Raw genomic sequence first — 27084 nt, forward strand, 5'->3', positions numbered from 1 at the left:
TAATATTATGGAGAGTATTGTGAGATTATTATAAAGAAAGGTCACTCAGAGTTTGTATAAGATAAGGTTTATCATTTATTGTATCACAACAATATTCAGAAATATCAGAAATATCACAACAAGCTTCTTATAAGCTGATGGCTAGCAGTTACAGTATGTTACCAATCCATTCCTAACTATGCAGAGATTATAGATATATATGCATTGTCAATACTCACAAACCAAAAGATATTACGATAGGTCAGCCAGTCCCAGCTCAAGTCTCATCTGTGTGACTTCACACCTAAGTTCGGTTCTGGTTTTAACATGGCGTCTCGCAAACCTATATAGTACCTCATTGTTTGCTGCGTACGTGTGACACGTGTCATGTGTCCATGCTCTGTGGTTTGTGACGTATGATGTTTACCATCAGGAATTACAGTTAGTGACGTATGATGTATTTCATAAGTTATCGTTAGACCACGGCCTGTTTACCGGTGTTAGTTCCCCTTTTATGTCTATGTAACCTGTCCCAATATCCTGCCACTTCTGAGCAAAACAAGCTATTATTTCTAAGACGAGAAAAGCCAGGATTTTAACAGTATACTCTAAGCTATACTAGGCCTTTATAATGATACTATGTATATATGTACCTGTGACCTGTATTCATTATGCGTTATATGCCAGAAAATACCTGTAATCCATAACACATACTGTAGATAAAAATATAACTTAAAGCCAAGGGAAAAACACAGGGGAGGAAAAAGAAAATTCAAACCAACTCTTACCCTGATCAGCAAATACAAAAATGAATGCAAAAATCCTGCAGCATGTAGGTATAAAGTAACCATGTTCATAGCACATAAAAAGATGAAAACAAAGTTAAGTACTCTTGGCACATAACATGTGCTAGAGAAAATGTGCAAAAATGCAAATTGACAGGAACCACAATAGATAGTATCACCAGACAGCAAAGAGAATTATACTCAGCTGTCGCCAAATCGCACATGGGTACAGTCCTCTGTCGTAAAGTAATCTCTGCCTTGTAAAAAATTTTAGTCCATAGTTACTGTGCTGCAGGAATCACGCCAGAAAATTCACATAAAGCTGCCAAACGAATACACTCTACGCGTTTCGGCCGTCGGTGGCCTTCTTCCCGGAGTGATAGATTAAAAGTGGAGGCAAGCTACTCTATATAGAGAGTCAGTTGAATACACAGAGTTACTCCCATGTCTCTAAAACAATAGCAGGAGCCATAATCAATGAATGACATCATCAGCACTATTGCAAACACTTAGCTAATTAGAGACAAACCCCCGAAGGAATTAATCCTACCAGCTGTTGAAATTCGCTGGTTGCACATCCTATAAACCTGCTAATTCAAAAAATAACATATTACATATTTTTCAGATAGTAAGTTATATAATACACCAGCGAAAATAGTTCTCCAGCCTTCTAAGCAATCTCAGCAAGACTCAGGAAAGGATATCGTGATAGTTCATCTCAGAAGCACAGGCGCAAGGAATACTGGTCCTTGTAGTTTTCGTGCTTTAAATGCCTGTTTACTGCTGCTTCAGATCACGTTGAGACATCACGATATTTGGTGTTAGAAACCCTGGGTACAAGGTATGCCGGTCCTTGTAGTCTCCAACCAGTTAGTAATGGTATTGAGAACTGACGTCAGCATAGGATGTATAGCGCGAGGCTGATGCTGTAGTGAGGCGGTGATAGTAGAGACATATGCAAAAGAGACAGGAGTGTTAGATATACATATTGAAGTACTGGGAATACAGTCTAATACAGTGCTAATCTAAGATTAAAACCAACTATTCATTTTAAAATAATAAATAATAAAACAGACAGTAGCGGAGAGACAGAAACAAGAGAAAATGGGTAACTAGTAGATCATGCTGCAATAATTTTGCAGATCCCAATGCTACATTATAGGAAGAATATTAACGTAAATAAAGGGAGAAATCGAGCATATCATGTAAAAGGGAAAGAATAAAAATAAAAAAAAAAAAGGGAAGGACTAAATGGGAGAAAGAAAAAAAAAGGGGGAATAACAAGAAAAAAAGAAAATGAGTGAAAGAGGGAGAAACCCCCCGAAGAGGCTCTACAAAAACATAGCAAACCCAAGGGAATCATTCAATCCCCTGGGTTGAATGGTATTCAGGAGAACGATCAAACGACATTCCTTTTTTAGTAAAGCTTTTTCTAAATCCCCGCCTCGAATGCCCAAAGACACTTTGTCAAAAGCATATGCCGACATGCAAGTACTGTCTGATGCATGGCACTGAAGAAAGTGTCTGGCCACTGATGTAATTTTTTTATAAGCATCCAAATCCCGCTGTGCTGATCGGATATTTCTTGTGTGTTCATGGATCCGGAACCGAAGTTCACAGGTTGTCATGCCAACGTATTTAAATTGGCAGGGGCAAGTTAAACAGTAGATAACACCCTTAGACTTACTGTACAGTTAAGGGTGTATCCAATGTTATAAATTTTACTCAAATCACTGTTTGAAAATTTGTCAGTCTGCAGCATGTATTTACAGGCTGAACAGTTCTTACACTTAGAAAAGCCTAATTTCCTAATAGTAAGGAATGTTGGACTGGTATGGGGAATATAATGACTGTGTACAAAACGATCTTTTAAATTAGGAGACCGTCGGCCCGTTAGATTGACACTATCACCTACTGCATCCCTAAGTTCCCCATCCGTGCAGAGGATTGGCCAATGTTTCTGTAAAATAGATTTGAGGTCTCCCCACCTGTCATTATAAGCAGTGGTCGACAAATCACCAAAAAATCTACTCGCCGAACAAAAAAAATCTACTCGCCACCTAGTACCACACGTGTGCTGCTTGGGCCAATAGGAGCTCGCCACGATGTTAAATCCACTCGCCCGGGGCGTGCAAATGTATAGGTTTGTCGAACACTGATTATAGGTACCAATAAAGCGTGTTTTGGAATCATTCTCTTTCTTTTTGGGTTGTAGTAGCGTCTCACGTTTATTGCTCTTACTGTGTTGGTACCCTTGGTGAATGTATTTACGGCTGTAGCCTCTAGAGGCAAACCTGTCACGCATTTCAACAGCACGAGATTCGAAACATTCCTCCGTTGAACAATTACGTTTCAACCTAAGAAACTCACTTCGAGGAATGCCCCGAATCTGATGCTGCTGATGGAAGCTGGAGGCATGCAAAATAGAGTTTGTTGAAGTAGACTTCCTGAAGATGTCCGTGACTATATTGCCTCCCCCATCGACAGAGATCTTGAGATCCAAGAAATCAACCGATGTGGTGCTAGATGTACAGGTAAGTCTAATGTTAAGTTCGTTGTCAACAATAAAGAAAACTAAATTTTTGCGTGACTCAGCAGACTACAAAAGTAATAATGTGTATCGCTGGCAGAGGGGTAAAAAAAGATATGGCAAAAAGAATGTGCCAAAAACTGATATAACTGATGTTTTCCCAGGCTTCACGTCATCGGAAGCCGAATCCTCAGACGCAGATGCCCAACAGGGTGGTGGCTTTGGTGCAAGGGCACCTTTTTTAGGCAGAGGTGGCCAAAACAACGCCGTCAGAGGCGAACAAGGAGGGGACGTAAGAAGACTGCGCGACAGGCAACACTATGGTTACAGAGGGAAGAAGAAGTGACGTTAACAGCCGCTTCCGAAGAACTTACGGTGGTTAATTTGTCAGACGTCATCCTGATTGCAGACCAGACCAATATCCTTAAAAGGGGCCTGTCATTTGCTCCTACTTCAACTCTTGATAAGTTTGAGTGGATAAAGGACTTACACCTGTTCTGCCGCAAACATCTGTTAAAAAAATTCTATTTGAAATCCAGGTGGAGTGGAACACAACAAGAAGATGCGCAAGGGTGGAACATGATGGAACGTCAGCTTATCTGTGACATGGAAACTGAATTTACAACAGATATAGAACCTGTCCCAAGCGAGGCCAGGGTCCTCTCGCAATTTCGTCCGAAATCTACATTTTGTCCACCATTCCAGACCTGTCCACAGATTGAGGTATTTGTATCCCTGGTGGCAAATGACATCATGAAATTACCTGAAAGACCAGGGGCAAAAAATCTTACCTCTCGGGAATGGTTAGCTGTGAAGGAACTCGGCAGAATGACAACGGTCGAGTTCAAACCAGCGGACAAGGGAGGTAATGTGGTGTTGTGGCCCAAATCCCAATACGAACGGGAAGCTTTTAAACAATTAAGAAACAAAACGTGTTATACAGAACTAACACTTGACCCCACTGATAAGTTTAAGACTGAACTTGATACCATCCTCAGTGAAGCGTGTGCCTTGGGTACAATAACTATTAAAAACAGAGATAGTTTGATAACAAAACATCCTGTAATTGCAACGTTCTATCTGTTACCCAAGATTCATAAGAACGCAATTAATCCACCGGGGAGACCCATTGTGGCCGGTATTGGCAGTCTCTGCGAGCCCATAAGCAAATTTTTGGACCCTTTTCTGTGCCCTGCGGTTGAAGCACTGCCGTCATATCTACGTGACACCATGAATGCTCTTTCCCGTTTAGACGGTGTAACGGTTGATGCTAACACGATTCTGGCCACATGTGACGTAGAAGCTTTATATACATCAATCAGTTACAAGGATGGCTTGTGTGCTGCGGAATTTTTTCTAAAAATGTCACAATTTAGTCCAAACCTTATTGATTTCCTCTTGTAGCTCTTGTCCTTTATTCTACATCATAATTTTTTGTATTTAAAAGCAGATTTTATTTACAGACCAGAGGGACAGCAATGGGGGCAACCTGTGCACCGTCATATGCGAACTTATTCTTAGGATGGTGGGAGAGTGAGGTAGTGTTTTGTGAGGAAAATCTTCATTTAACCTCACATGTTTTGTTGTGGTTGAGATACATCAATGACATTCTTATTCTCTGGCAGGGTTTTGCTACAGAGTTTAGGAGCTTCATTGATGTGCTCAACCACAACGAACTTAACATTAGACTTACCTGTAAATCTAGCACCACATCGGTTGATTTCTTGGATCTCAAGATCTCTGTCGATGGGGGAGGCAATATAGTCACAGACATCTTCAGGAAGTCTACTTCAACAAACTCTATTTTGCATGCCTCCAGCTTCCATCAGCAGCATCAGATTTGGGGCATTCCTCGAAGTGAGTTTCTTAGGTTGAAACATAATTGTTCAACGGAGGAATGTTTCGAATCTCGTGCTGTTGAAATGCGTGACAGGTTTGCCTCTAGAGGCTACAGCCGTAAATACATTCACCAAGGGTATCAACACAGTAAGAGCAATAAACGTGAGACACTACTACAACCCAAAAAGAAAGAGAATGATTCCAAAACACGCTTTATTGGTACCTATAATGACAGGTGGGGAGACCTCAAATCTATTTTACAGAAACATTGGCCCATCCTCTGCATGGATGGGGAACTTAGGGATGCAGTAAGTGATAGTGTCAATCTAACGGGCCGACGGTCTCCTAATTTAAAAGATCGTTTTGTACACAGTCATTATATTCCCCATACCAGTCCAACATTCCTTACTATTATGAAATTAGGCTTTTCTAAGTGTAACAACTGTTCAGCCTGTAAATACAAAATTTCAAACAGTGATTTGAGTAAAATTTATAACATTGGATACACCCTTAACTGTAAGTCTAAGGGTGTTATCTACTGTTTAACTTGCCCCTGCCAATTTAAATACGTTGGAATGACAACCCGTGAACTTCGGTTCCGGATCCTGGAACACACAAGGAATATCCGATCAGCACAGCGGGATTTGGATGCTTATAAAAAAAATTACATCAGTGGCCAGACACTTTCTTCAGTGCCATGCGTCAGACAGTACTTGCATGTCGGCATATGCTTTTGACAAAGTGTCTTTGGGCATTCGAGGCGGGGATTTAGAAAAAGCTTTACTAAAAAAGGAATGTCGTTTGATCGTTCTCCTGAATACCATTCAACCCAGGGGATTGAATGATTCCCTTGGGTTTGCTATGTTTTTGTAGAGCCTCTTCAGGGGTTTTCTCCCTCTTTCACTCATTTCCTTTTTTTCTTGTTATTCCCCCTTTTTTTTCTTTCTCCCTTCTAGTTCTTCCCCTTTTTTTTTTTTTTTCTTTATTCACTCTTTTTTTTTTATTCTTTCCCCTTTACATGATATGCTCGATTTCTCCCTTTATTTACGTTAATATTCTTCCTATAATGTAGCATTGGGATCTGCAACATTATTGCAGCATAATCTACTAGTTACCCATTTTCTCTTGTTTCTGTCTCTCCGCTACTGTCTGTTTTATTATTTATTATTTTAAAATGAATAGTTGGTTTTAATCTTAGATTAGCACTGTATTAGACTGTATTCCCAGTACTTCAATATGTATATCTAACACTCCTGTCTCTTTTGCATATGTCTCTACTATCACCGCCTCACTACAGCATCAGCCTCGCGCTATACATCCTATGCTGACGTCAATTCTCAATACCATTACTAACTGGTTGGAGACTACAAGGACCGGCATACCTTGTACCCAGGGTTTCTAACACCAAATATCGTGATGTCTCAACGTGATCTGAAGCAGCAGTAAACAGGCATTTAAAGCACGAAAACTACAAGGACCAGTATTCCTTGCGCCTGTGCTTCTGAGATGAACTATCACGATATCCTTTCCAGAGTCTTGCTGAGATTGCTTAGAAGGCTGGAGAACTATTTTCGCTGGTGTATTATATAACTTACTATCTGAAAAATATGTAATATGTTATTTTTTGAATTAGCAGGTTTATAGGATGTGCAACCAGCGAATCTCAACAGCTGGTAGGATTAATTCCTTAGGGGGTTTGTCACTAATTAGCTAAGTGTTTGCAATAGTGCTGATGATGTCATTCATTGATTATGGCTCCTGCTATTGGTTTAGAGACATGGGAGTAACTCTGTGTATTCAACTGACTCTCTATATAGAGTAGCTTGCCTCCACTTTTAATCTATCACTCCGGGAAGAAGGCCACCGACGGCCGAAACGCGTAGAGTGTATTCGTTTGGCAGCTTTATGTGAATTTTCTGGTGTGATTCCTGCAGCACAGTAACTATGGACTAAAAAATTTTCAAAGGCAGAGATTACTTTACCACAGAGGACTGTACCCATGTGTGATTTGGCGACAGCTGAGTATAATTCTCTTTGCTGTCTGGTGATACTATCTATTGTGGTTCCTGTCAATTTGCATTTTTGCACATTTTCTCTAGCACATGTTATGTGCCAAGAGTACTTAACTTTGTTTTCATCTTTTTATGTGCTATGACCACGGTTACTTTATACCTACATGCTGCAGGATTTTTGCATTCATTTTTGTATTTGCTGATCAGGGTAAGAGTTGGTTTGAATTTTCTTTTTTCTCCCCTGTGTTTTTCCCTTGGCTTTAAGTTATATTTTTATCTATGTTCATGTTTTTGTACATAGTATTATTGATTATATACTTTTCCACATGCCTTTAGTATATATTTTTTTACTTATTATAGCAATAGGGTTTATCCAGATACAATTTCTATTTTTTGTAAAAAGAATATTATTTTTGTCCCAATTTTGTCTTTTGATTGCCTTATAATATTTTCATTATTATTAGTTAGATGCATCATAGCTTTTTGGTTCAATAATCAGCATTTACTTTTGTTATTTTACTGCCTATATACATTTTTTCTAGCTGCCAATTGTTTGTTTATGTTTTTAAACTAGTGTGTCTTGCTGCTTCAATAAAATGTTGTTCATTTTTTTGCACTGAAGGTGCATTTGGGTCTTGTTTGCCAAACTCTAATTAGCATATTATTTGTAGTATAATTAGAGTGCTAGTTCAGGGGACTGTCTTTGTCTCTCTCCTTGTGTGTGTTATATATATATATATATATATATATATGTGTGTTCGACAATCATATACATTTACACGCCTGGGGCGAGTGGATTTAACCTCCGGGCGAGTAAATATTGGCCAAAGCAGCACACGTGTTTGTTTTTTTTTAATTTTTCCTGCTCGCGCTGAAATTTTCCGTGCTTGAGCTGAAAAAAAAACCCCTACCCGACTGCTGATTGGCGCGCTCTCCCAGGCTTTGTGGGTGCGCAGCCAGGCTCTATATGAGCCCGCCCCTAACGAGTGGCCATTCTTTTCCCATGGTACAGTAAGTACTATCTGTGCCTTCCCCCCTGTTCCCCGGCGCTCCCGCTGCCTGCAGTTATGGAGGTGGTAGCGGAGGTGTTCTCCTGTCCCCGCTTCCCCCTGTGTCAGCCCGTGGGGTGGGAGATTGGAGCGGGGATGTCCCTCAGGTCCCCGCTTCCCCCTGATCCCCCCCACATCCCCGGTGCTCCCACTGCTTGCAAGGAGGTGGTAGCGGGGGGGTTTCTTCCCCCTATGTCCCCGGTGCTCCCGCTGCCTGCATGGAGGTGGTAGGGGGGGGTTTCTTCCCGCAACATCCCCGGTGCTCCTGCTGCCTACCGTGCGGTGGTAGCGGGGGGGTTTCTTCCCCCCACGTGCCCAGTGCTCCCGCTGCCTGCTGTGCGGTGGTAGCGGGGGGTTTCGTCCCCCCACGTCCCCGGCGGTCCCGCTGCCTGCAGGGAGGAGGTAGCGGGGGGTTTCTTCCCCCCACATGCCCGGCACTCCCGCTGCCTGCGCGGGGCGGGAGATTGGCGCGGGAGGGGGGGAGCGGGGTGGGGGTGCTGGTCGCGGCCTTTCCTCTCTTCCGACCTCCCCCCGTGTGTGTGTATAGAGTGAGAGAGAGTGTGTGTGTATGTATGAGTGTGTGTATATATACTGTATATGGGAGAGAAAGTGTGTGTGTGTGTGTGTGTGTGTGTGTGTGTGTATATGGGAGTGTGTGAGTGTGTGTGTGTTTATATATGAGTGTGTGTATATGTGTATATATATATATATGTGTGTGTGTGTGTGTGTGTCACCAGAGGTACCCCCCAATCACTCACCCTCCCCACCTAGTCAGTCAAAGTCACCAAGTCAGTCACTATCCCCCCCACCCAGTTTCCCCGAACAGTCAGGGGGGTTGGGGGTGGGAATAGGTGGCGAGTAGATTTTTTTGGTTGGGCGAGTAGATTTTTGGGTGATTTGTTGAACACTGCACATGGTTATTGTGAGTCCCTTTTGAGTCCACAGTCGAGTAACATATACATAAATATTTGTACAATCGCAAGAAGACTTAAATAGTCTCGTCAGAATAACTGAGTACAAATACACTAAATGTGAACAGGGAACAACAACATAAATGAGACCTGTGTTAATCTAGCAGGTAGTGTGAAGACTGATTTTTAAATACGTCAATAGTAGGTCACATGCTCATTGGTAAACACTAATTTATGTAGTAAATACTATAAGAACATTGTATGTTCATTTGTAGGTAATATACAATAGACAGATCTCTGCAAGTTAATTCAAAACTGGGATATAGGCACACAATGTGTAAACAAGCCTAGAGGCACGAATCAAGTTCGTATCCAGTTATAGCCTCCTAAGGATAGTTAACCTAATATAGGTAAAGGAAACACATAAAAATAATGTTTGAAATGTAGCTAAACCCTAAAAAGTGTCACGTTCAAGACATTAGTCTTCTAGTGGATATTGTATCCCCTTATTGTCTTTACTATCTGGGACTTAGATCCCTACTGAGGATACCTATATCTTTTTGGCATTTAACTCTTTCGTGTGTTATAGATCTGTAAATAGGTCTGTTTATTATTGATGAGTGATACTATTGACTCATTTCTAGATGTATTTAGGAAGGCACATGTCTGTTAGGATTAGCTAAATTAATGAGTCTTGAACATGCCACTTTTTAGGGTTTAGCTACATTTCATACACATTATTTTTCATGTGTTTCCTTTAAATGAGTTAGGTATCCCATTATTCTGCCAGAGTGCAACTAATAAGGGACTGCCGTGACCTCTGTCAATTCTTGTTCATTATAGTTATTTTCCCTGTGCACCAGGCCTACTTTACATTATTTGATAATATGGTTTGAGCAGTGTTTCATCTCTTTTAAACAGCAAAATAAACCTAATTGTGTCCAAAAACAATGGCCATATGAGGGCTAGTGTAATAGGAACATGCCTAAGGTATGGCGTTGCATAGTTTACGTTGGTAAAACTATAAGAGAATTTCACCAACGTATCTTAGAACATCTGGGGGCCAATAGAAACCATCTAGATACCCCATTGGCCAATCATGTTCACAAGGAAAACATCACTGATCTAAGATTTTTTGGTATTGGTATTGAGCGGGTTCCTCTGAACCCCAGAGGTCGTGATTGGAACAAATTGATTCTTCAAAAGGAATTGAAATGGAAATATCATTTGCGTACCCTAGCACCTAGGGGCATAAACAAATGAGCACGTGACCTACTATCGAAGTATTTAAATATCAGTCTTCACACTAGAGTCAGTGTGTGGCAATGAGTCATGCTACATTCACATCGCATTACTGTAGATCCAGAGCCAGTACATTGTACCTTGCTCTGAGTGTGCTGCAGCACTCCGGAGTTCCTGAGAGGGGAGCTTACACCTGCTTATTACAAACAGGGAGCACAGCGAGGTAACGCGCTCGATCAAACATACACTGTTCTCTGGCCTGTGCAGCTGTGCTATACTAACTGAGCGTTAGATCCGGAGCCAGCACATAGCAGCCTGCTCTGTGTGTGCTGTAGCGCTCCTGAGAGGGGAGTTAATACTGGCTTATCACAATTAGGGAGCACAGCGAGGTCCTCCCTTTAGCTACATAAATCTAGCAACTAGTTTGCTTTAGTACTTCTAAGGATCACACGACCTGATCAAACACACAGTGTCACTTACGTAAACCGTGACACCTAGCAACTGGTTTGCTTCAGTAACTCAAAGGTCACTACCCTTTGTACTTACAATGATGATTTTGGACTCAATGACCAAATACAAATACCACACTGTGTATTAATTAGTGGGCTAAGGAATATTAAATATCATAATTGTCTAATGGTGATATAACCTGCTATATTTGTGACGGGAGCTTTGTGACAGGCTATAATAATACACCAAATAACTGGGTTGAACTGAACGAAGCTTAAATATAATAAAGTATATTTATTCCTTAAATAGGTGAACACAGCAATATAGTACAGTAACAGGCAAGAAGTAGCACTTACTTGGGGATGGGGAATGAGAAGTATCAAGTAGCAATTCTCCAGCAATCAGGTAACAATCAAGATGGTATCAGAAGACAATGGATATAGGGTTGACCACCGTTTATATATCTTTGTCACCCTATTCTTAACATTGAGTACAGGCTATTGGATATCAATTACCTGTAGCCAATCTTTAACGTGGGAACACAAATTAACTCATGCCCCCAGCTGGTTAGCTCATGCGCCCTGGGACCCTGGGGGTCTCATTTCTGTAGCCCCACATTTACATAAGGGACGCCGGCCAGTCTGCCAAAAGGGATTTCTGGCAGGATCCCCTTGTTTTGTGAAATAAGTGATATAAGGCGCAAACAACTATAAATAATAACAATAGTGAATATATCTTAGAAAAGTGATGTATGATGATTAGAATCCAACCACCCAGCTCAAACCTCTCTGGTGGGACCTGTTTCACGGGTTCCAAAGATTCAAGTATTTTTCTCAAACATCCAGGGGGAGCATAAGGGGAGAGAAACACAAATTTAAGTGCAGACGTTTCTATAAAGTGGAATGATATTGTCTTGGCTCGTATAAAAGTATTACTCACAAGATGTGTGAGTTAATCAGGCAATTGGCAAATTGGGTTGCCACCCATCTGTGATCTGGACCCCCCCTTGTTAGAGATACCGTCAGCAGGATGATGTATGTAAAATAGAGAGAGAACTACATAGTGCGATCAAAAAGGTACAACTTTATAATTAAAAAACGGGTCAATAAAATGCGCACTTACAATGTGCCAGTAAAAATCATGCATGTATCTCACAAATGGAGAAAGTAGAAGCTCCCCGAACTGCTCACCGCCTCCCTCGGGTGTTTGGCTGGCTTTCTCTCACGGATCTGTATGCCGGTTCAGAGCCTCCCTAACGGCGCCCGTCCAGGAAGATGACGTCACGGCTGCAGAGTTGGTCAGCTATGGGTCGCGTCTGAGCCCAAAATTGGTACACTCTACGCGTTTCGCCCAGCTTGCTGTAGCTGTTGTCGGCTTCGTCAGGAGTGTGTAAAGGTTGGGTGCAGTTGATACTTATATACCCTATAGATAAGCTAATCTATTCAATTATACAATTAAACAATTAAACAACCTGATCTAAGACTGTTATTGTGGGAGTGAAATTGGAATTTTCAAGAAATACAATAAATTGCTTCGCATACATTAATAGGTAAGTACAAATGACAATGCAATAATAAAGAAACTAGAAAACAGACATAATAACCTTATGATATTTCAAGGTACATATATATATAAAATTACAATAATAACCCAACTTGGGCAATATGAAATGTCATTAGACAATTAATGTTTTGGATGGCATATGTGGATTTTTTCCATCTGCAATCCTCAAGGAGCAACACATATGAAAATAGATTTGAGGAGATGGAGTTTGAGGGGTAAACTCTGTGCACAGTATAAGACTGTTCACAACATTTAGTAATATTAGAAGTAAGAAAAAATATTACTAAATGTTGTGAACAGTCTTATACTGTGCACAGAGTTTACCCCTCAAACTCCATCTCCTCAAATCTATTTTCATATGTGTTGCTCCTTGAGGATTGCAGATGGAAAAAATCCACATATGCCATCCAAAACATTAATTGTCTAATGACATTTCATATTGCCCAAGTTGGGTTATTATTGTAATTTTATATATATATGTACCTTGAAATATCATAAGGTTATTATGTCTGTTTTCTAGTTTCTTTATTATTGCATTGTCATTTGTACTTACCTATTAATGTATGCGAAGCAATTTATTGTATTTCTTGAAAATTCCAATTTCACTCCCACAATAACAGTCTTAGATCAGGTTGTTTAATTGTATAATTGTATAGATTAGCTTGTCTATAGGGTATATAAGTATCAACTGCACCCAACCTTTACACACTCCTGACGAAGCCGACAACAGCTACAGCAAGCTGGGCGAAACGCGTAGAGTGTACCAATTTTGGGCTCAGACGCGACCCGTAGCTGACCAACTCTGCAGCCGTGACGTCATCTTCCTGGACGGGCGCCGTGAGGGAGGCTCTGAACCGGCATACAGATCCGTGAGAGAAAGCCAGCCAAACACCCGAGGGAGGCGGTGAGCAGTTCGGGGAGCTTCTACTTTCTCCATTTGTGAGATACATGCATGATTTTTACTGGCACATTGTAAGTGCGCATTTTATTGACCCGTTTTTTAATTATAAAGTTGTACCTTTTTGATCGCACTATGTAGTTCTCTCTCTATTTTACATACATCATCCTGCTGACGGTATCTCTAACAAGGGGGGTCCAGTATCCCCTTGTTCACAGGTGTAAAACAGGACACTCACAGATCACTCTAGCTTGAGGCGTTTCCGCCTTCAGGAAAAGAGTGAAGGTGGCAAAATCCTTTGAACAACACTTAAGTCCTAGACATTGGGTCGCCTCTCTGATCATATGCTTCCTTTTGTGCCAAGGAATTTCCTCTGGTTTTTATCCCTGCCTTGGGATATAGTATTAAAGGTAAAATACAAACATATTAAAATATCTGGTTCCGTTGGGTCAAGCGGGGACAAACTTCCCAGATCGCAATGCTGGAACTGGGACACCATATGGTCCAAGTTTCAGCCGGCTATGACCTTCGGAACCGGAGATACACAAATACTACTTAAACCGTTTCCTATTTTAATACAAAAATCTCCGCTGTAAATCACGGTTTTTCACTAAATCCCCATTGAAAACAACGGGCTCTGCCGCCATAGACTTTTAATGGCAAACCGCCGCCGTTGGCGGCTATGGGAATCCACCGCCATAGACTTTCAATGGGGCAATGCCGCCGTTGAAGTCTATGGGGTTTCTCGCCATAGCCGGTCAATGGAAATTGGCCGCCATTGAAGTCTATGGGAAAATTCCCGAACTTTCAAGGGGGTCCATACTCCGTCGGGTTGGTCCAAGAGGGTCAAGGATGGTTCTGCAGCCATGCTGGAACAGTGCCTACAGGTACCCCAAACCCTGGCCCTCGGGACCCTCCAGGACCGGAGATATGGATTCATGATTTGTAGCTTTTCTGACTTAGTCAATTTCTTGAGCTGTTTCTGCCGCCGCCATTGGAACCTATGGCGCGACCCGCTCCTCAGCACGACCCTTTCCGGGGGTCCAGGATTCGGGGACCAGGTAGTGGTCGAGTGGGGGGGGGGGGAGGTCTAGGAACTAGGGGCAAAAATAATTTTATTTCTGGGTGCCCTAGAACTGAAGATTCCCACGCCACTTAACGTTGAACTTGACTAATCAGTGATCAAAGCTCTCTTTCAAAAAAAGTATCCGCTTTGCGGTTTGGACGGCAGCCAACTCGTTCTTGGAAAGCGCCGTCGAGGAATCTCCATTGAAGTCAATGATCCCATTGACTTACAATGGGAAACCGCTGCTCCTCCTCTCGGACGCCATCTGCTGGTCTTCGAGGCAAACAGGTCCAAAACAGCTAGATCCGCCATTGAAATGCATGGAGCTCTAATGGTGGCCTATGGGACTCTGCAAAATGGTGCCTGAAAAGGTGGGAAAATTACACAAAGGGCTATAATCACTAAAGAACTATTAACCCTTGCCATCCCGGATGGATCCCAGTGTGTGTGTGATGCAGACACTGATATAACAAGATATAACAATAAAACATGGGAACAGGGGAATATACATTTTCATGCTATAACAAGGGGTAAACCACATTTCTGGACCATAGTCCAGTTAACCCCTTGTCTCCCTGATGAGGTCAGGGGATGGCCAAATGGGGTGCAACCCCTTTAATACCGGGCCACCCCCTTTCTCCCTCTACACCTCCCCTTCTTAATGGGTGACCTGTGGCCCACTGGCCCTAACGGGGAGTGGGGCACTGCTGGCACCATTAATGAACTCAGTCTCAGAGGGATAGTCCTGACATGATAGTCCATCAGCATTGCTGTTTTCACTACCCTTTTTGTGCTGAATGGTGAATTCAAATTCTTGCAAAGCCAAGCTCCATCTCAGCAGTTTGGCATTTTCCCCTGATACCCTCTGTAGCCAGCTCAGGGGATTGTGGTCGGTAATGACCGTGAAAGCCCTCCCATAGACATAGGGCTGGAGCTTTTTGAGTGCCCACACAATGGCCAGGCACTCCTTTTCAATGGTGGCATATGCCACCTCCCTGGGGAGCAGTTTGCGACTGAGATACACCACAGGGTGCTCTTTGCCGTCGTCCCCCACCTGGCTCAACACAGCCCCCACACCAAAGTCTGAGGCATCAGTCTGAATAAGAAAATGCTTGGTATAATCTGGGGCAGCCAGGATGGGGGCCTCAGCAAGCGCAGCTTTCAGTGCCTGGAAAGCAGTTTCACAGGCAGGAGACCAGGTAATAAGCACAGGCAGTTGCTTCTTAGTCAGATCAGTCAGGGGTTTGGCCACGGCGCTGTACTGTGGGACAAATTTCCTGTAGTACCCTGCGGTGCCCAAAAAGGCCATGACCTGTTTCTTGGTTTTTGGAACAGGCCACTGAACTATGGCTTCTACCTTGGCTGGCTCTGGCTTGAGATGCCCTCCACCCACCCTGTGCCCTAAGTACAGGACTTCTGCCATCCCTACCATACACTTAGTGGGTTTTAAGGTAAGCCCAGCCTCCCTGATTCTATCCAGCACCGCAGCTACATGTCCTATGTGGGATTCCCAGGAATTACTAAAGACAGCAATGTCATCTAAGTAAGCCCTGGCATAGCTCTGCATCCCTTCCAGTAACCTATTGACCGGGCATTGGAAGGTAGCCGGGGCATTCTTCATCCCAAATGGCATCACCAAAAACTCATAGAGGCCACTTGGAGTGATGAATGCTGACTTCTCCCTAGCCTCCAGGGTCACTGGGATTTTCCAATAGCCTTTGCTCAAATCCATAGTGGTCAGATACTTTGCCCCCGCGAGTTCATCCAGTAACTCATCCATGCGGGCATGGGGTAGGCATCTGACACCGTCCCAGCGTTGAGCAAGCGGTAGTCCACACAAAACCGGGTGGTCTTGTCCTTCTTAGGGACTAGAACTACCGGGCTTGCCCAAGGACTCTGGGACGGAGTAATTACCCCTAGGGTCAGCATATCCTCTATCTCCCTTTCCATACTGGTTTTGACCTCTGCTGACATTCTATAAGCGTGCTTATGCAGAGGCTGCAGATCCCCTGTGTGCACTGGGTGTTTTGTGAGATGTGTGGTCCCTGGCATGCCAGTGAAGAGGGCCCTAAACTTAGCTAGCATGTCCCTGGCTTCCTCCTGCTGTCTAGCACTTAACTGTGCCCCTATCTCTACCTGCTCCACAGTGTTTCCCTGCCTAGCCTCCCCTAGGAGATCAGGCAGAGCATTGCTCGCCAGATCTTCCAGCAGTGGGCTACAAATGGCCATTACTGCTCCCATACTCGGTGCTCTGTATTCTTTCAGCATATTGACGTGATATGTCTTATGCCTCTCAGGCTCTACCTGTACAACGTAGTTGCACTCATTCACCTTTCGGATGACCGGGTTGGTCCCGACCAGGCAGCCATCAACTTGTTCTCCCGAGTGGGTTTGAGAACAAGCACCGCTGTCCTGGGATGAATTCCTTGCTAGGGGCATTCCGGTCATACCATTGCTTTCGCTTGGTCTGAGCGGCCCTGAGGTGGTCCTGGGCCACCCCCATGAGCATCTCTAACCGGTCTCGGAGATCTACCACATACTGGATCACTGAAGCATCAGTAGCAGTAGCCTCCCCTTCCCATCCCTCACGGAATAGGTCCAGAGGTCCACGTAGTAGCTCGAAGGGGGAGGTGGTGGGAAGGGGGGGGAGGTGGTGGGAAGGGGGGGGAGGTGGTGGGAAGGGGGGGAGGTGGTGGGAAGGGGGGGGAGGTGTTGGGAAGGGGGGGGAGGTGGTGGGAAGGTGGGAAGGGGGGGGGTGGTGGGAAGGTGGGAAGGGGGGGAGGTGGTGGGAAGGTGGGAAGGGGGGGGAGGTGGGGGGAAGGGGGGGGAGGTGGGGGGAAGGGGGGGGGAGGTGGTGGGAAGGGGGGGAGGGGGGGGAGGTGGTGGGAAGGTGGTGGGAAGGTGGGAAGGTGGGAAGGGGGGGAGGTGGTGGGTAGGTGGGGAGGTGGTGGGAAGGTGGGAATGGGGGGGAGGTGGTGGGAAGGTGGTGAGGTGGTGGGAAGGGGGGGGGAGGAGGGGGAAAGGGGGGGGAGGAGGGGGAAAGGGGGGGGAGGAGGGGGAAAGGGGGGGGAGGTGGTGGGAAGGTGGGAAGGGGGGGGAGGTGGTGGGAAGTTGGGAAGGGGGGGGGAGGTGGTGGGAAGGTGGGAAGGGGGGGGGAGGTGGTGGGAAGGTGGGAAGGGGGGGGGAGGTGGTGGGAAGGTGGGAAGGGGGGGGAGGTGTTGGGAAGGTGGGAAGGGGGGGGGAGGTGGTGGGAAGGGGGGGAGGTGGTGGGAAGGGGGGGAGGTGGTGGGAAGGTGGGAAGGGGGGGGAGGTGGTGGGAAGGTGGGAAGGGGGGGGAGGTGGTGGGAAGGTGGTGGGAAGGTGGGAAGGGGGGGAGGTGGTGGGAAGGTGGGGAGGTGGTGGGAAGGGGGGGAGGTGGGGGGAAGGGGGGTAGGTGGTGGGATTGTGGGAAGGGGGGAGGTGGTGGGAAGGTGGGAAGGGGGGGGAGGTGGTGGGAAGGTGGGAGGAGGGGGGAGGTGGTGGGAGGTTGTAAGGGGGGAGTGAAGGGAAGGTGGAGGGGGGGTGGGGTGAAGGTGGGGGTGGAGGGGGGGTGAAAGTGGGGGTGGAGGGGGGTGATGGGGGGGTGAAGGGGGGGTGGAGGGGGGTGAAGGGGGGGTGAAGGGGGGGTGAAGGGGGGTGGAGGGGGGTGAAGGTGGGGGTGGGGGGGAGGTGAAGGGGGGTGAAGGGGGGTGGGGGGGTGGAGGGGAGGTGGGGGGTGGGGGGGTGGAGGGGAGGTGGGGGGTGGAGGGGGGGTGGGAGGGGAGGTGAAGGGGGGGGTGGAGGGGATGTGAAGGGGGGTGGAGGGGGGGGTGGAGGGGAGGTGAAGGGGGGTGAAGGGGGGTGGAGGGGAGGTGGAGGGGAGATGAAGGGGGGGTGGAGGGGAGGTGGAGGGGAGATGAAGGGGGGGTGGCCGGGAGATGAAGGTGGGGGTGGAGGGGGGGTGGGGGTGGAGGGGAGGTGGAGGGGAGGTGGGGTGGAGGGGAGGTGGAGGGGAGGTGGGGTGGAGGGGATGTGGAAGGGAGGGGAAGTGGAGTGAGGGGAGGTGAAGGGGGTGAGGGGAGGTGAAGGGGGGTGAGGGGAGGTGAAGGTCACTCACTCACCCGTCCGGCCGCTCACTCACCCGTCCGGCCGCTCACTCACCCGTCCGGCAGCTCCCTCACCCGTCCGGCAGGTCCCACGTGGATCTGAGGCGGGAGGCAGCGTGTTGTGGCCGCTCCCCCGCTGTGTCCCGGGCGCTCGCTCTGCTCCCCCGCTGACTGTAGCGGCGCCGGGGGGGGGGGAGGGGGAGAGAAGGGGGGTGAAAGCGTGGGAAACAGGGAGAGGCGGAGGAAGAGGCGGAGCCTCCGGGACCGGCGGGTAAGAGAGCGGGAGATGTGCTGCTAACACTGTGAGCCTATGTAACACCCCCCCTAGTGTGTGTGTGTGTGTGTGTCTCCTTCACTCCGCCTCAGGCCAATGAGAGGTGTGTGGGGGCCGGCGGGCAAAGGGAGCAATCTCATTGGCCTGGCCCAAGGTTCAATGAGATTGCCGCTAGGGACACGGGGAGGGACACAGGGAGACACATACAGACACGGACACATAGGACACTTTCAGAAATATATAGTAAGAAGTAAGATGGGAACATACATTTTCCTGACATGACAAGGTGTAAGCCACATTCCTGGACCGCAGTCCAGTTAACCCCTTGCCTCCCTGGTGAGGTTAGGGGGTGGCCGTATGGCCAATCCCCCTCTCCCTCTACAAACACCTCCCTCAGCCTGGCAATGTGCTTGTGGGGAGGTAACGCCAGCGCATGTGTAACGGAAATCTCTGCATAGAGGTGTACAAGTGTAACCATCAGTGAAGTCAGTATCAGGAAAGTTGGATACAACAGACGACAGAGAAGCCCAATGCTACATCCAACATGACAGAAATACACAGTAAAATACTTATATATTCTCTTGAAGTAGGGTCATTTAGTTTAACCCTTTGGCCAAAGCGTTGTAAGCTTGCGAGCCACGTCAAGGCAGACACCTGTTCGCAAGTCCTAACACTACCAGATAAAATACTAATATACCTCTATTAGGATTAAAATTCTCATTTACCTCTATTAGGAGGGAGAAAGACCACAGTGAGTCTATATCCAGCAGAATGAAGCTTACAACGCTTTGGCCAAAGGGTTAAACTAAATGACCCTACTTCAAGAGAATATATAAGTATTTTACTGTGTATTTCTGTCATGTTGGAGGTAGCATTGGGCTTCTCTGTCATCTGTTGTATACATATGCCACGCTCAATAGCACTCCATTTTGACACATATACATATATATATATTTTGTGGGGGCTCAGGGGTTCCCAAAAAGAGCTTACTGGGGTTCTGTGTTCTGTGTTCAGGAAAGTTGGAGCACTACTTAAGCCAGTAAGAAAAAATATTGCAGGAGTGTGTCCCATGAGAAAAAATATTTAATGGATCAAAAAGCATAGGATTACATAAACGGAGCCCAACTGGCCCCCACCAACGCGTTTCAATGAACCTTAACAAAGAACGTGATGCTCGAAACGCGTTGGTGGGGGGCACTTGGGCTCAGTTTATGTAATCCTATGCTTTTGATCCATAAAATATTTTTTATCTCATGGGACACACTCTCCTGCAATATGTTTTCTTACTGGCTTAAGTAGTGCTCCAACTTTCCTGATAATGACTCATCTGGATGCTGTGGAAAAACGGAAGCACACACCTTTGGTGGAAAATCACTCAGAAGACCATATAAATGTGAGTTTATTACTCATGTCTGTATACACCATATATCTATTATCCACATTGATGCATTTATGTCTGGACACTAGCGTGTGGGAATTCTTACTACAGTGATCGTGGAATTCCATCCAGCTATTCGAATAATAGTGGGTTAGTGGTGTTATTACTACTTGGAACATTGGTCTATATACATGTGGTTCTCCAGGGAAAACAGCAGTTTAGTTGTTACATCTTCAATTACCTTTGCTTATATAAGCTATTGATTCTATGTTAGAGCACCATACAGCTTTTTTTCTTAACCATCAGTGGGAAAGGTCTCTGTGTGAGGTGGCACCACTTGTTACCTCATTACTGCATATGTCATTAAAAAAGGGACACTTACAGTAACCCCCTCAGGTGCATTTTCATGTCTACGTGTAACGTGTGAAATAGATGGTCAGCCCTTGCTGCTCTCTAGAGATATTAAAAGAACTTGACATACAGTATATAAAGGCGGCTGCCTTAATGTCCCTTAATTGGGACGTTAGTCTGTGTCTCTGTCCTCCACCTCAGTATTCACAGGACATTCTAGGACATTTGGCTGCGGCTGTTTCACCGCTAATTACCCCACAGCTAGCCACTTCGCTGCTAAGGTACTTGCCTAAACCCCAACCCTAAATCTACCTAATTCTTAAACCCCCCACCCTAACCGCTAAAACCACTTAAATTAACCCCCTAAACAGTAATAACATTTACATTAGAAGCGCCTGGTGTCAGAGGATCCGTCTGCGGCCTAATGCCAGCGGCCAAATGGTCACGGCAAAACTATTCTGATTCAAAGCGAAGTGAAACTAAATACCACATAAGCATAATGGGAAAAGCACATTTTATTAGAACCAACAGCATGGAAATATAAAACATTATTAAGAATAACATTTTTCTTTAAATAAAATTACAATAAGAATGATACAAATAACCTGCATTTAAACGTTATAACTTTTTATCCTTTTAAAATGCGCGTTCTATGCACCATAAACTAAAGTCACCATTCATTGTGATTTAGCGTAACACAAATACACGTGTGCATTATACGTGAGCACCTTAGTCGCTGGTTATTCCTAAACATGCCTGGCTTTAGAGATAGGTCTTTATTCTGTGTGTCCTCTTGTGCGTGTTCAGGTAGGATAAATCACTAAATCCCTTTCCACATTCCCCACACACATGTGGTCTCTACCCTGTGTGTGTCCTCTTGTGTGTGTTCAGGGTGGATAACTGACTAAATCCCTTCCCACATTCCCCACATACATGCGGTCTCTCCCCTGTGTGTGTCCTCTTGTGTATGTTCAGGTGGGATAAGTCATTAAATCCCTTCCCACATTCCCCACATACATACGGTCTCTCTCCTGTGTGTGTCCTCTTGTGTGTCCTCAGATTGGATAACTGACTAAATCCCTTCCCACATTCCCCACATACATGCGGTCTGTCCCCTGTGTGTGTCCTCATGTGTGTGTCCAGGTTGGATAACTGACTAAATCCTTTCCCACATTCCCCACAAACATGCGGTCTTTCCCCTGTGTGTGTCCCCTTGTGTATGTTCAGGTGCGATAAGTCACTAAATCCCTTCCCACATTCCCCACATACATGTGGTCTCTCCCCTGTGTGTGTCCTATTGTGTTTCCTCAGCCTGGATAAATGACTAAATCCCTTCCCACATTCCCCACATACATGCGGTCTCTCCCCTGTGTGTATCCTCTTGTGTTCGTTCAGGTTGGATGACACACTAAATCCCTTCCCACATTCCCCACATACATACGGTCTCTCTCCGGTGTGTATCCTCTTGTGCAAGTCCAGGCTGGATAATTGACTAAATCCCTTCCCACATTCCACACATACATGCGGTCTCTCCCCTGTGTGTGTCCTCTTGTGTATGTTCAGGTGGGATAAGTCATTAAATCCCTTCCCACATTCCCCACATACATACGGTCTCTCTCCTGTGTGTGTCCTCTTGTGTTTCCTCAGCCTGGATAAATGACTAAATCCCTTCCCACATTCCCCACATACATGCGGTCTGTCCCCTGTGTGTGTCCTCATGTGTGTGTTCAGGTGGGATAACTGACTAAATCCCTTCCCACATTCCCCACAAACATGCGGTCTTTCCCCTGTGTGTGTGCTCTTGTGTCTGTTCAGGTGGGTTAAGTCACTAAATCCCTTCCCACATTCCCCACATACATGTGGTCTGTCCCCTTTGTGTGTCCAATTGTGTGACCTCAGGCTGGATAAATGACTAAATCCCTTCCCACATTCCCCACATGCATACGGTCTCTCCCCTGTGTGTGTCCTCTTGTGTATGTTCAGGTGGGATAAGTCACTAAATCCCTTCCCACATTCCCCACATGCATATAGTCTCTCCCCTGTGTGTGTCCTCTTGTGTCTGTTCAGGTGGGATAAGTCACTAAATTCCTTCCCACATTCCCCACAAACATGCTGTCTTTCCCCTGTGTGTGTCCTCTTGTGTATGTTCAGGTGGGATAAGTATCTAAATCCCTTCCCACATTCCCCACATGCATACGATTTCTCTCTTGTGTGTGTCCTCTTGTGTCTGTTCAGGTGGGATAAGTCACTAAATCCCTTCCCACATTCCCCACATACATACGGTCTCTCTCCTGTGTGTGTCCTCATGTGTGTGTCCAGGTGGGATAACCGACTAAATCCCTTCCCACATTCCCCACATACATGCGGTCTCTCCCCTGTGTGTGTCCTATTGTGTTTCCTCATGCTGGATAACTGACTAAAACCCTTCCCACACTCCCCACATACATGCGGTCTCTCCCCAGTCTGTGTTCTCTTCTGTGCGCTCTGGTCTGATAAAGTCAGACTCTTCCCACTTTCTCCAAGATCTTTTCCTTTGGCAGCAGCTAATATATATATTTTTTAATGAGAAGCAGTTATATTGTTTATTAATTGCCTTGACTGGTTGAAAGATGCATTTTCTATCATATTTATTGGAATGTTGCAAGATTGTTCTGTCCTCATCTTTTCCATATACTCATTTGGGTGTTTGAACTTCAGATGTTTGAGGAGGTAATCCTGACTGCTAAAAGCAACCTTGCAGTGTTGGCATGGGTGGATTATTGGCGCTCGTCTTTGTACTAGACAAAAAAACACATAATTAGAAAATTAGGCGAAATTAGGCATTAGTTATCAAAAAAAGTGTGCGTGTGCACGCACATTTTAAGTGAAACTTCTTTGTCCTTTGTCAGTTTTGTCACAGAAATTGTATTTGTGATGTTTTTAATTAAAATCCAAACCCAATTTCAGGGAGAAAATGCGAAGAAGTTTGACTTAGAACGCATGTGCTCGGCACCCCCGCCCCCCCCACCTCGTTTTAGCTATTTGCACGTCTATATTTACACTAACTGTGAATTGTGTGTGTGTGTGAATATGTGTGAGTGAGTGTATGAGAGACTCTGGTTTTTTTTTTTGTGTGACTTTTTTTGTGTGTAGCATTGGGAGTGGGCCCACCTGTGCACCAGAGAGTTTGGTGTGGAACAGTCACCCGAGCATGGAAGTTGTAGCTGAGTTCTGTCTGGGCCAGGTACTGGAAGGGGTCCAGGCGGCTGATTATGGAACTAGTGGCCGACTACTGCGGTCCTGCACATGCGCGCGGTGCGGGCCTGCACCTGCGCATGCTTGCCGTGCTGCCTGCGCACGCGCGCTGCGCCGGCATACACACTACCGGACGCACCTTTGAACGGCGCTGCAAACGCTTTTGCACGTCGCCGACGTCTGCACGGGTGTGGCGCGCGCACAGTAGTAGCATGACGTCACTTCCGTCATGGATTTATGTTTCAACACGAAGGATCTTTCCTATCAAAACTCTATAGGTGCCAGCAAAGAAGTTTCACTTCAAAAATTCACTGTTACACAAACTGTCTTACAAAAGTCATGAAGGAGAGGTAAGTTGGCATATCCCATCTGAAGTGTCCCAGTTAAAGTGTATGGCAGAGTTCATTTTGGAGTTGAAATTGGAGGTGAAGATTAGAGGAAGATCGGGACTGGGACTCTGCACAACAACTTTGCAACTGTGAGAAATGAACTCTCTAAAGTCTGTGATTATTTGTACACTTCTATCCTCCAGAATCTGGGAAGTCTCTCCTCCTGCATCTCACTATGCCCTTCCTATTGTTTTTTCTGTTTACTGTTTCCTAACTCCTTTGTGAATGTCTCTGTTCTCTCCAACTTCCCCAATTCCCACTGCAGCATTATTTATATACCTCTCTCCAGGTAGTTGCCCTGGGAAGGGTGGCTAGGCTTCCCTTGGGGGTAGGGAAGGGGTGGTGATGAGGGGTTTACTCCTTAATTACCTTAGCGACTAGAATGGAAATGTTTTACTGGCCACTAACTGTGTCAACACGGTTAGGTAATGTTTTCTTTTAATAAAGTATTAACCCCTTTGGTGCCTGTGGTATACCTTGGAAACCACAGGCATGAGACAGGTTAATGTTATTTTGCTCATAGGTTTCTGTAATAATAGACATTACAGAAGCCTATGATAGAAATATTAACCCAATGCGGTATGTAAAGCATTATTAACGGTCGCATTAATTCCAATATCGCAAGATTGGCCCAAATATTGCACCCAGTAAGTTATTACCACAATCTTGATATATACCACCTTAAAATTGCAGTAATAATACCCATTAGTTTATTATTTCCCCAGGTGCGATATTAACTCCACTTTAACAGAATTGGATGTATCTGAGCCGTAGTGTTTAGTTTATGCCTTCGGGGCAAACCAAGAACTAACCATGCTTTACTAGCCACTATGGTGGCAAAGGTGGGTAGGTAGTGTAATGTGTATATTATCCCGTGTGGTCAGCTAGTCATTGAAACAGATGACTAGTTGACCTGTGGACTACTAATGGGTTAATATGTACTGTAATGTATTTTAACAACTATTTTATCATCTATTCCATGTTGATTTAGCTCATCTTGCCAATGTATATAATGGGCAGTATAGTGGCCATTATATACATATGAAAGACAGGGCTAACGCCAGCCTGGAGTAGGTGATAAAATATTTGCAGTATTTCTGCTGTTCCTCCTGTTCCGATAAATATCAGAACTTGATGTACGGCAGTTTTTACTTGAATATTCCTGATTACCTTGTGCTGGCGCGTTTCTTTTCCACAGCGTACCCCCCTTGATACCAAGTTCTTTCCCATATTCATCTCCAAACCAGGAGCTCTGTGTGTGGGGCGAGGTCTGTGCAGGTTCTGTAGTAGATTTTCCTGTGGACTGGAATGCCACAAGGTTCTGTTCTTCCTCGTTTCTCACACAATTTACAAACCTAAAATTGGGACAGTTAGTGAGGTCTCAAAGTAATGTCTATTTTATACAAGAGCTGAAAAAAGATACAAGTTGATAATAATGTGACTTGTCTTTTCTTTCTTCTCTACAGTTTTTGAGGAGAACAGAAGTTAATGGAGAGCAATGTATATACGATGGCTCACTTGTATGTACCCACAGTTTGATTGGAATGGGAGCCACAGGCCACACCAGTGACTACTTTCTAATTACTTAAAAAATAAATGAAAACACTGTTGTAATTAAAAATTCCCCGACAAGATGACAAGTGACACAAAGGTGAGTTTTCTTCCGGTGGAACTAAACAGAAAGTGGGGTTGATGTAACAAGGTGTTGTAGCAGGAATGTGTTCCATTAGCAACCTGAGCTTATAACAGGCCCTGGACTGATTTGGAAACTGGACTAGAGAAAAAGCCTTGAGCCACAGTCTAATGAGGTAACAATGTCAGTTTGGGTTTGACCCCCCACTCCCCACGCATCCCATCGCTCCACATAGACCACAGTTAACACACTGAATCCCTTCCCACATTCCCCACAAACATGCGGTCTCTCCCCTGTGTGTGTCCTCTTGTGTATGTTCAGGTGGGATAAGTCACTAAATCCCTTCCCACATTCCCCACATACATGCGGTCACTCCCCTGTGTGTCCTCATATGTATGTCCAGGTGGGATAACCGACTAAATGTAGCCCAAGGCTACATACGGGCATCAATGGTGCTGAACAAGGCTGTGAGGAGAAGACAGCAGTGAGGGGAGAGGTGCAAAGAGCTTCTGTGATCACATACTCATTGCCATTTACTTGAGTGGCTGTTAAAATGCAATTGAGGCTATTGCACTTTAGTGAATCAAGTGTTTGGTAAACAGAGGCGGCAAAGTGGGTAAGGAAAAATAACCCCCCTGCAGATCAGTACCTGGGAGGCAAATAAAGGGAGTGGGAGGAAGGGGGATACAGAACATAAACAGCAATAGAAACACAGTAGGAGAAACCATGTAAGACTGGTAACTCTTCTCCTGAGGGGTATTGAGGAAATAATTTGACAAGCTGTTTGGGGGATAAATAAAATGAATATTTCTGTTTCTTCAGTAGTTTCGGGAGGTTTTGCAAGGATTTGGAAAGACAATAAGTGATGGTAATGGTCACAGAGTAATAGTCTGGAGAATATAGATGTGGCATTAGCTGCCCAGTAAACTAGGTAAAGTAGTGTAGGTGACAGCAACCAAAGTTATCCATAATGTCAACAGCTGCCTCTGGTTAAATAAGGCTTTGAAAAGTGTGACCCTGTGTTCCTAAGACGGAGAAAGACTTGTGTGGGGTGAGAGGAAAATGAGTGCTTCGGATAGGGAGCAAGGAGAAAAGGCTGATTGTACAATCTCTTATGGGTTAGTAATCTCAGGATTTATTTAAACTGAAGCAGAGTAGGAAAATGGTATTTAAAGGGGCAGTCCCTCCTAGGAAGAACGTGAACCAACAAAAATGGCATATTTAATAGGTTCAATGTAGCGAATTGTCAAGTTAAGAAAACATAACATTTCCATAGAAAACAAAGTAATTATAATGTCCTCATTAATCAAAAACATACAAGTTCTTGGAGAAATACAGAACAAGATTTCTTTCACAATACACAAATAAGTAAAACAG

The 27084-nt window shown here is 45.1% G+C and overlaps 2 protein-coding genes across 2 annotated transcripts in view; both read right to left on the reverse strand.

Moving 5' to 3' along the window:
- LOC142466681 (uncharacterized) overlaps positions 1-27084 on the reverse strand; it is a 262650-nt gene that overhangs the window by 104345 nt on the left and 131221 nt on the right. The gene's annotated exons all lie outside the window — the stretch shown is intronic.
- LOC142466684 (uncharacterized) overlaps positions 20958-27084 on the reverse strand; it is a 66979-nt gene continuing 60852 nt past the window's right edge. Inside the window, exons 2-3 of the mRNA XM_075571985.1 lie at positions 25245-25429; positions 20958-23228 (exon numbers count right to left, since the gene is read on the reverse strand). Of these exons, the coding sequence (XP_075428100.1) occupies positions 21310-22854 (1545 nt within the window). The 5' untranslated portion in view covers positions 22855-23228; positions 25245-25429 and the 3' untranslated portion in view covers positions 20958-21309. The remainder of the gene's footprint in view (positions 23229-25244; positions 25430-27084) is intronic.

The sequence above is a fragment of the Ascaphus truei genome, chromosome 15, assembly GCF_040206685.1.
Source record: "Ascaphus truei isolate aAscTru1 chromosome 15, aAscTru1.hap1, whole genome shotgun sequence".
Taxonomy (NCBI): Eukaryota; Metazoa; Chordata; class Amphibia; order Anura; family Ascaphidae; genus Ascaphus; species Ascaphus truei.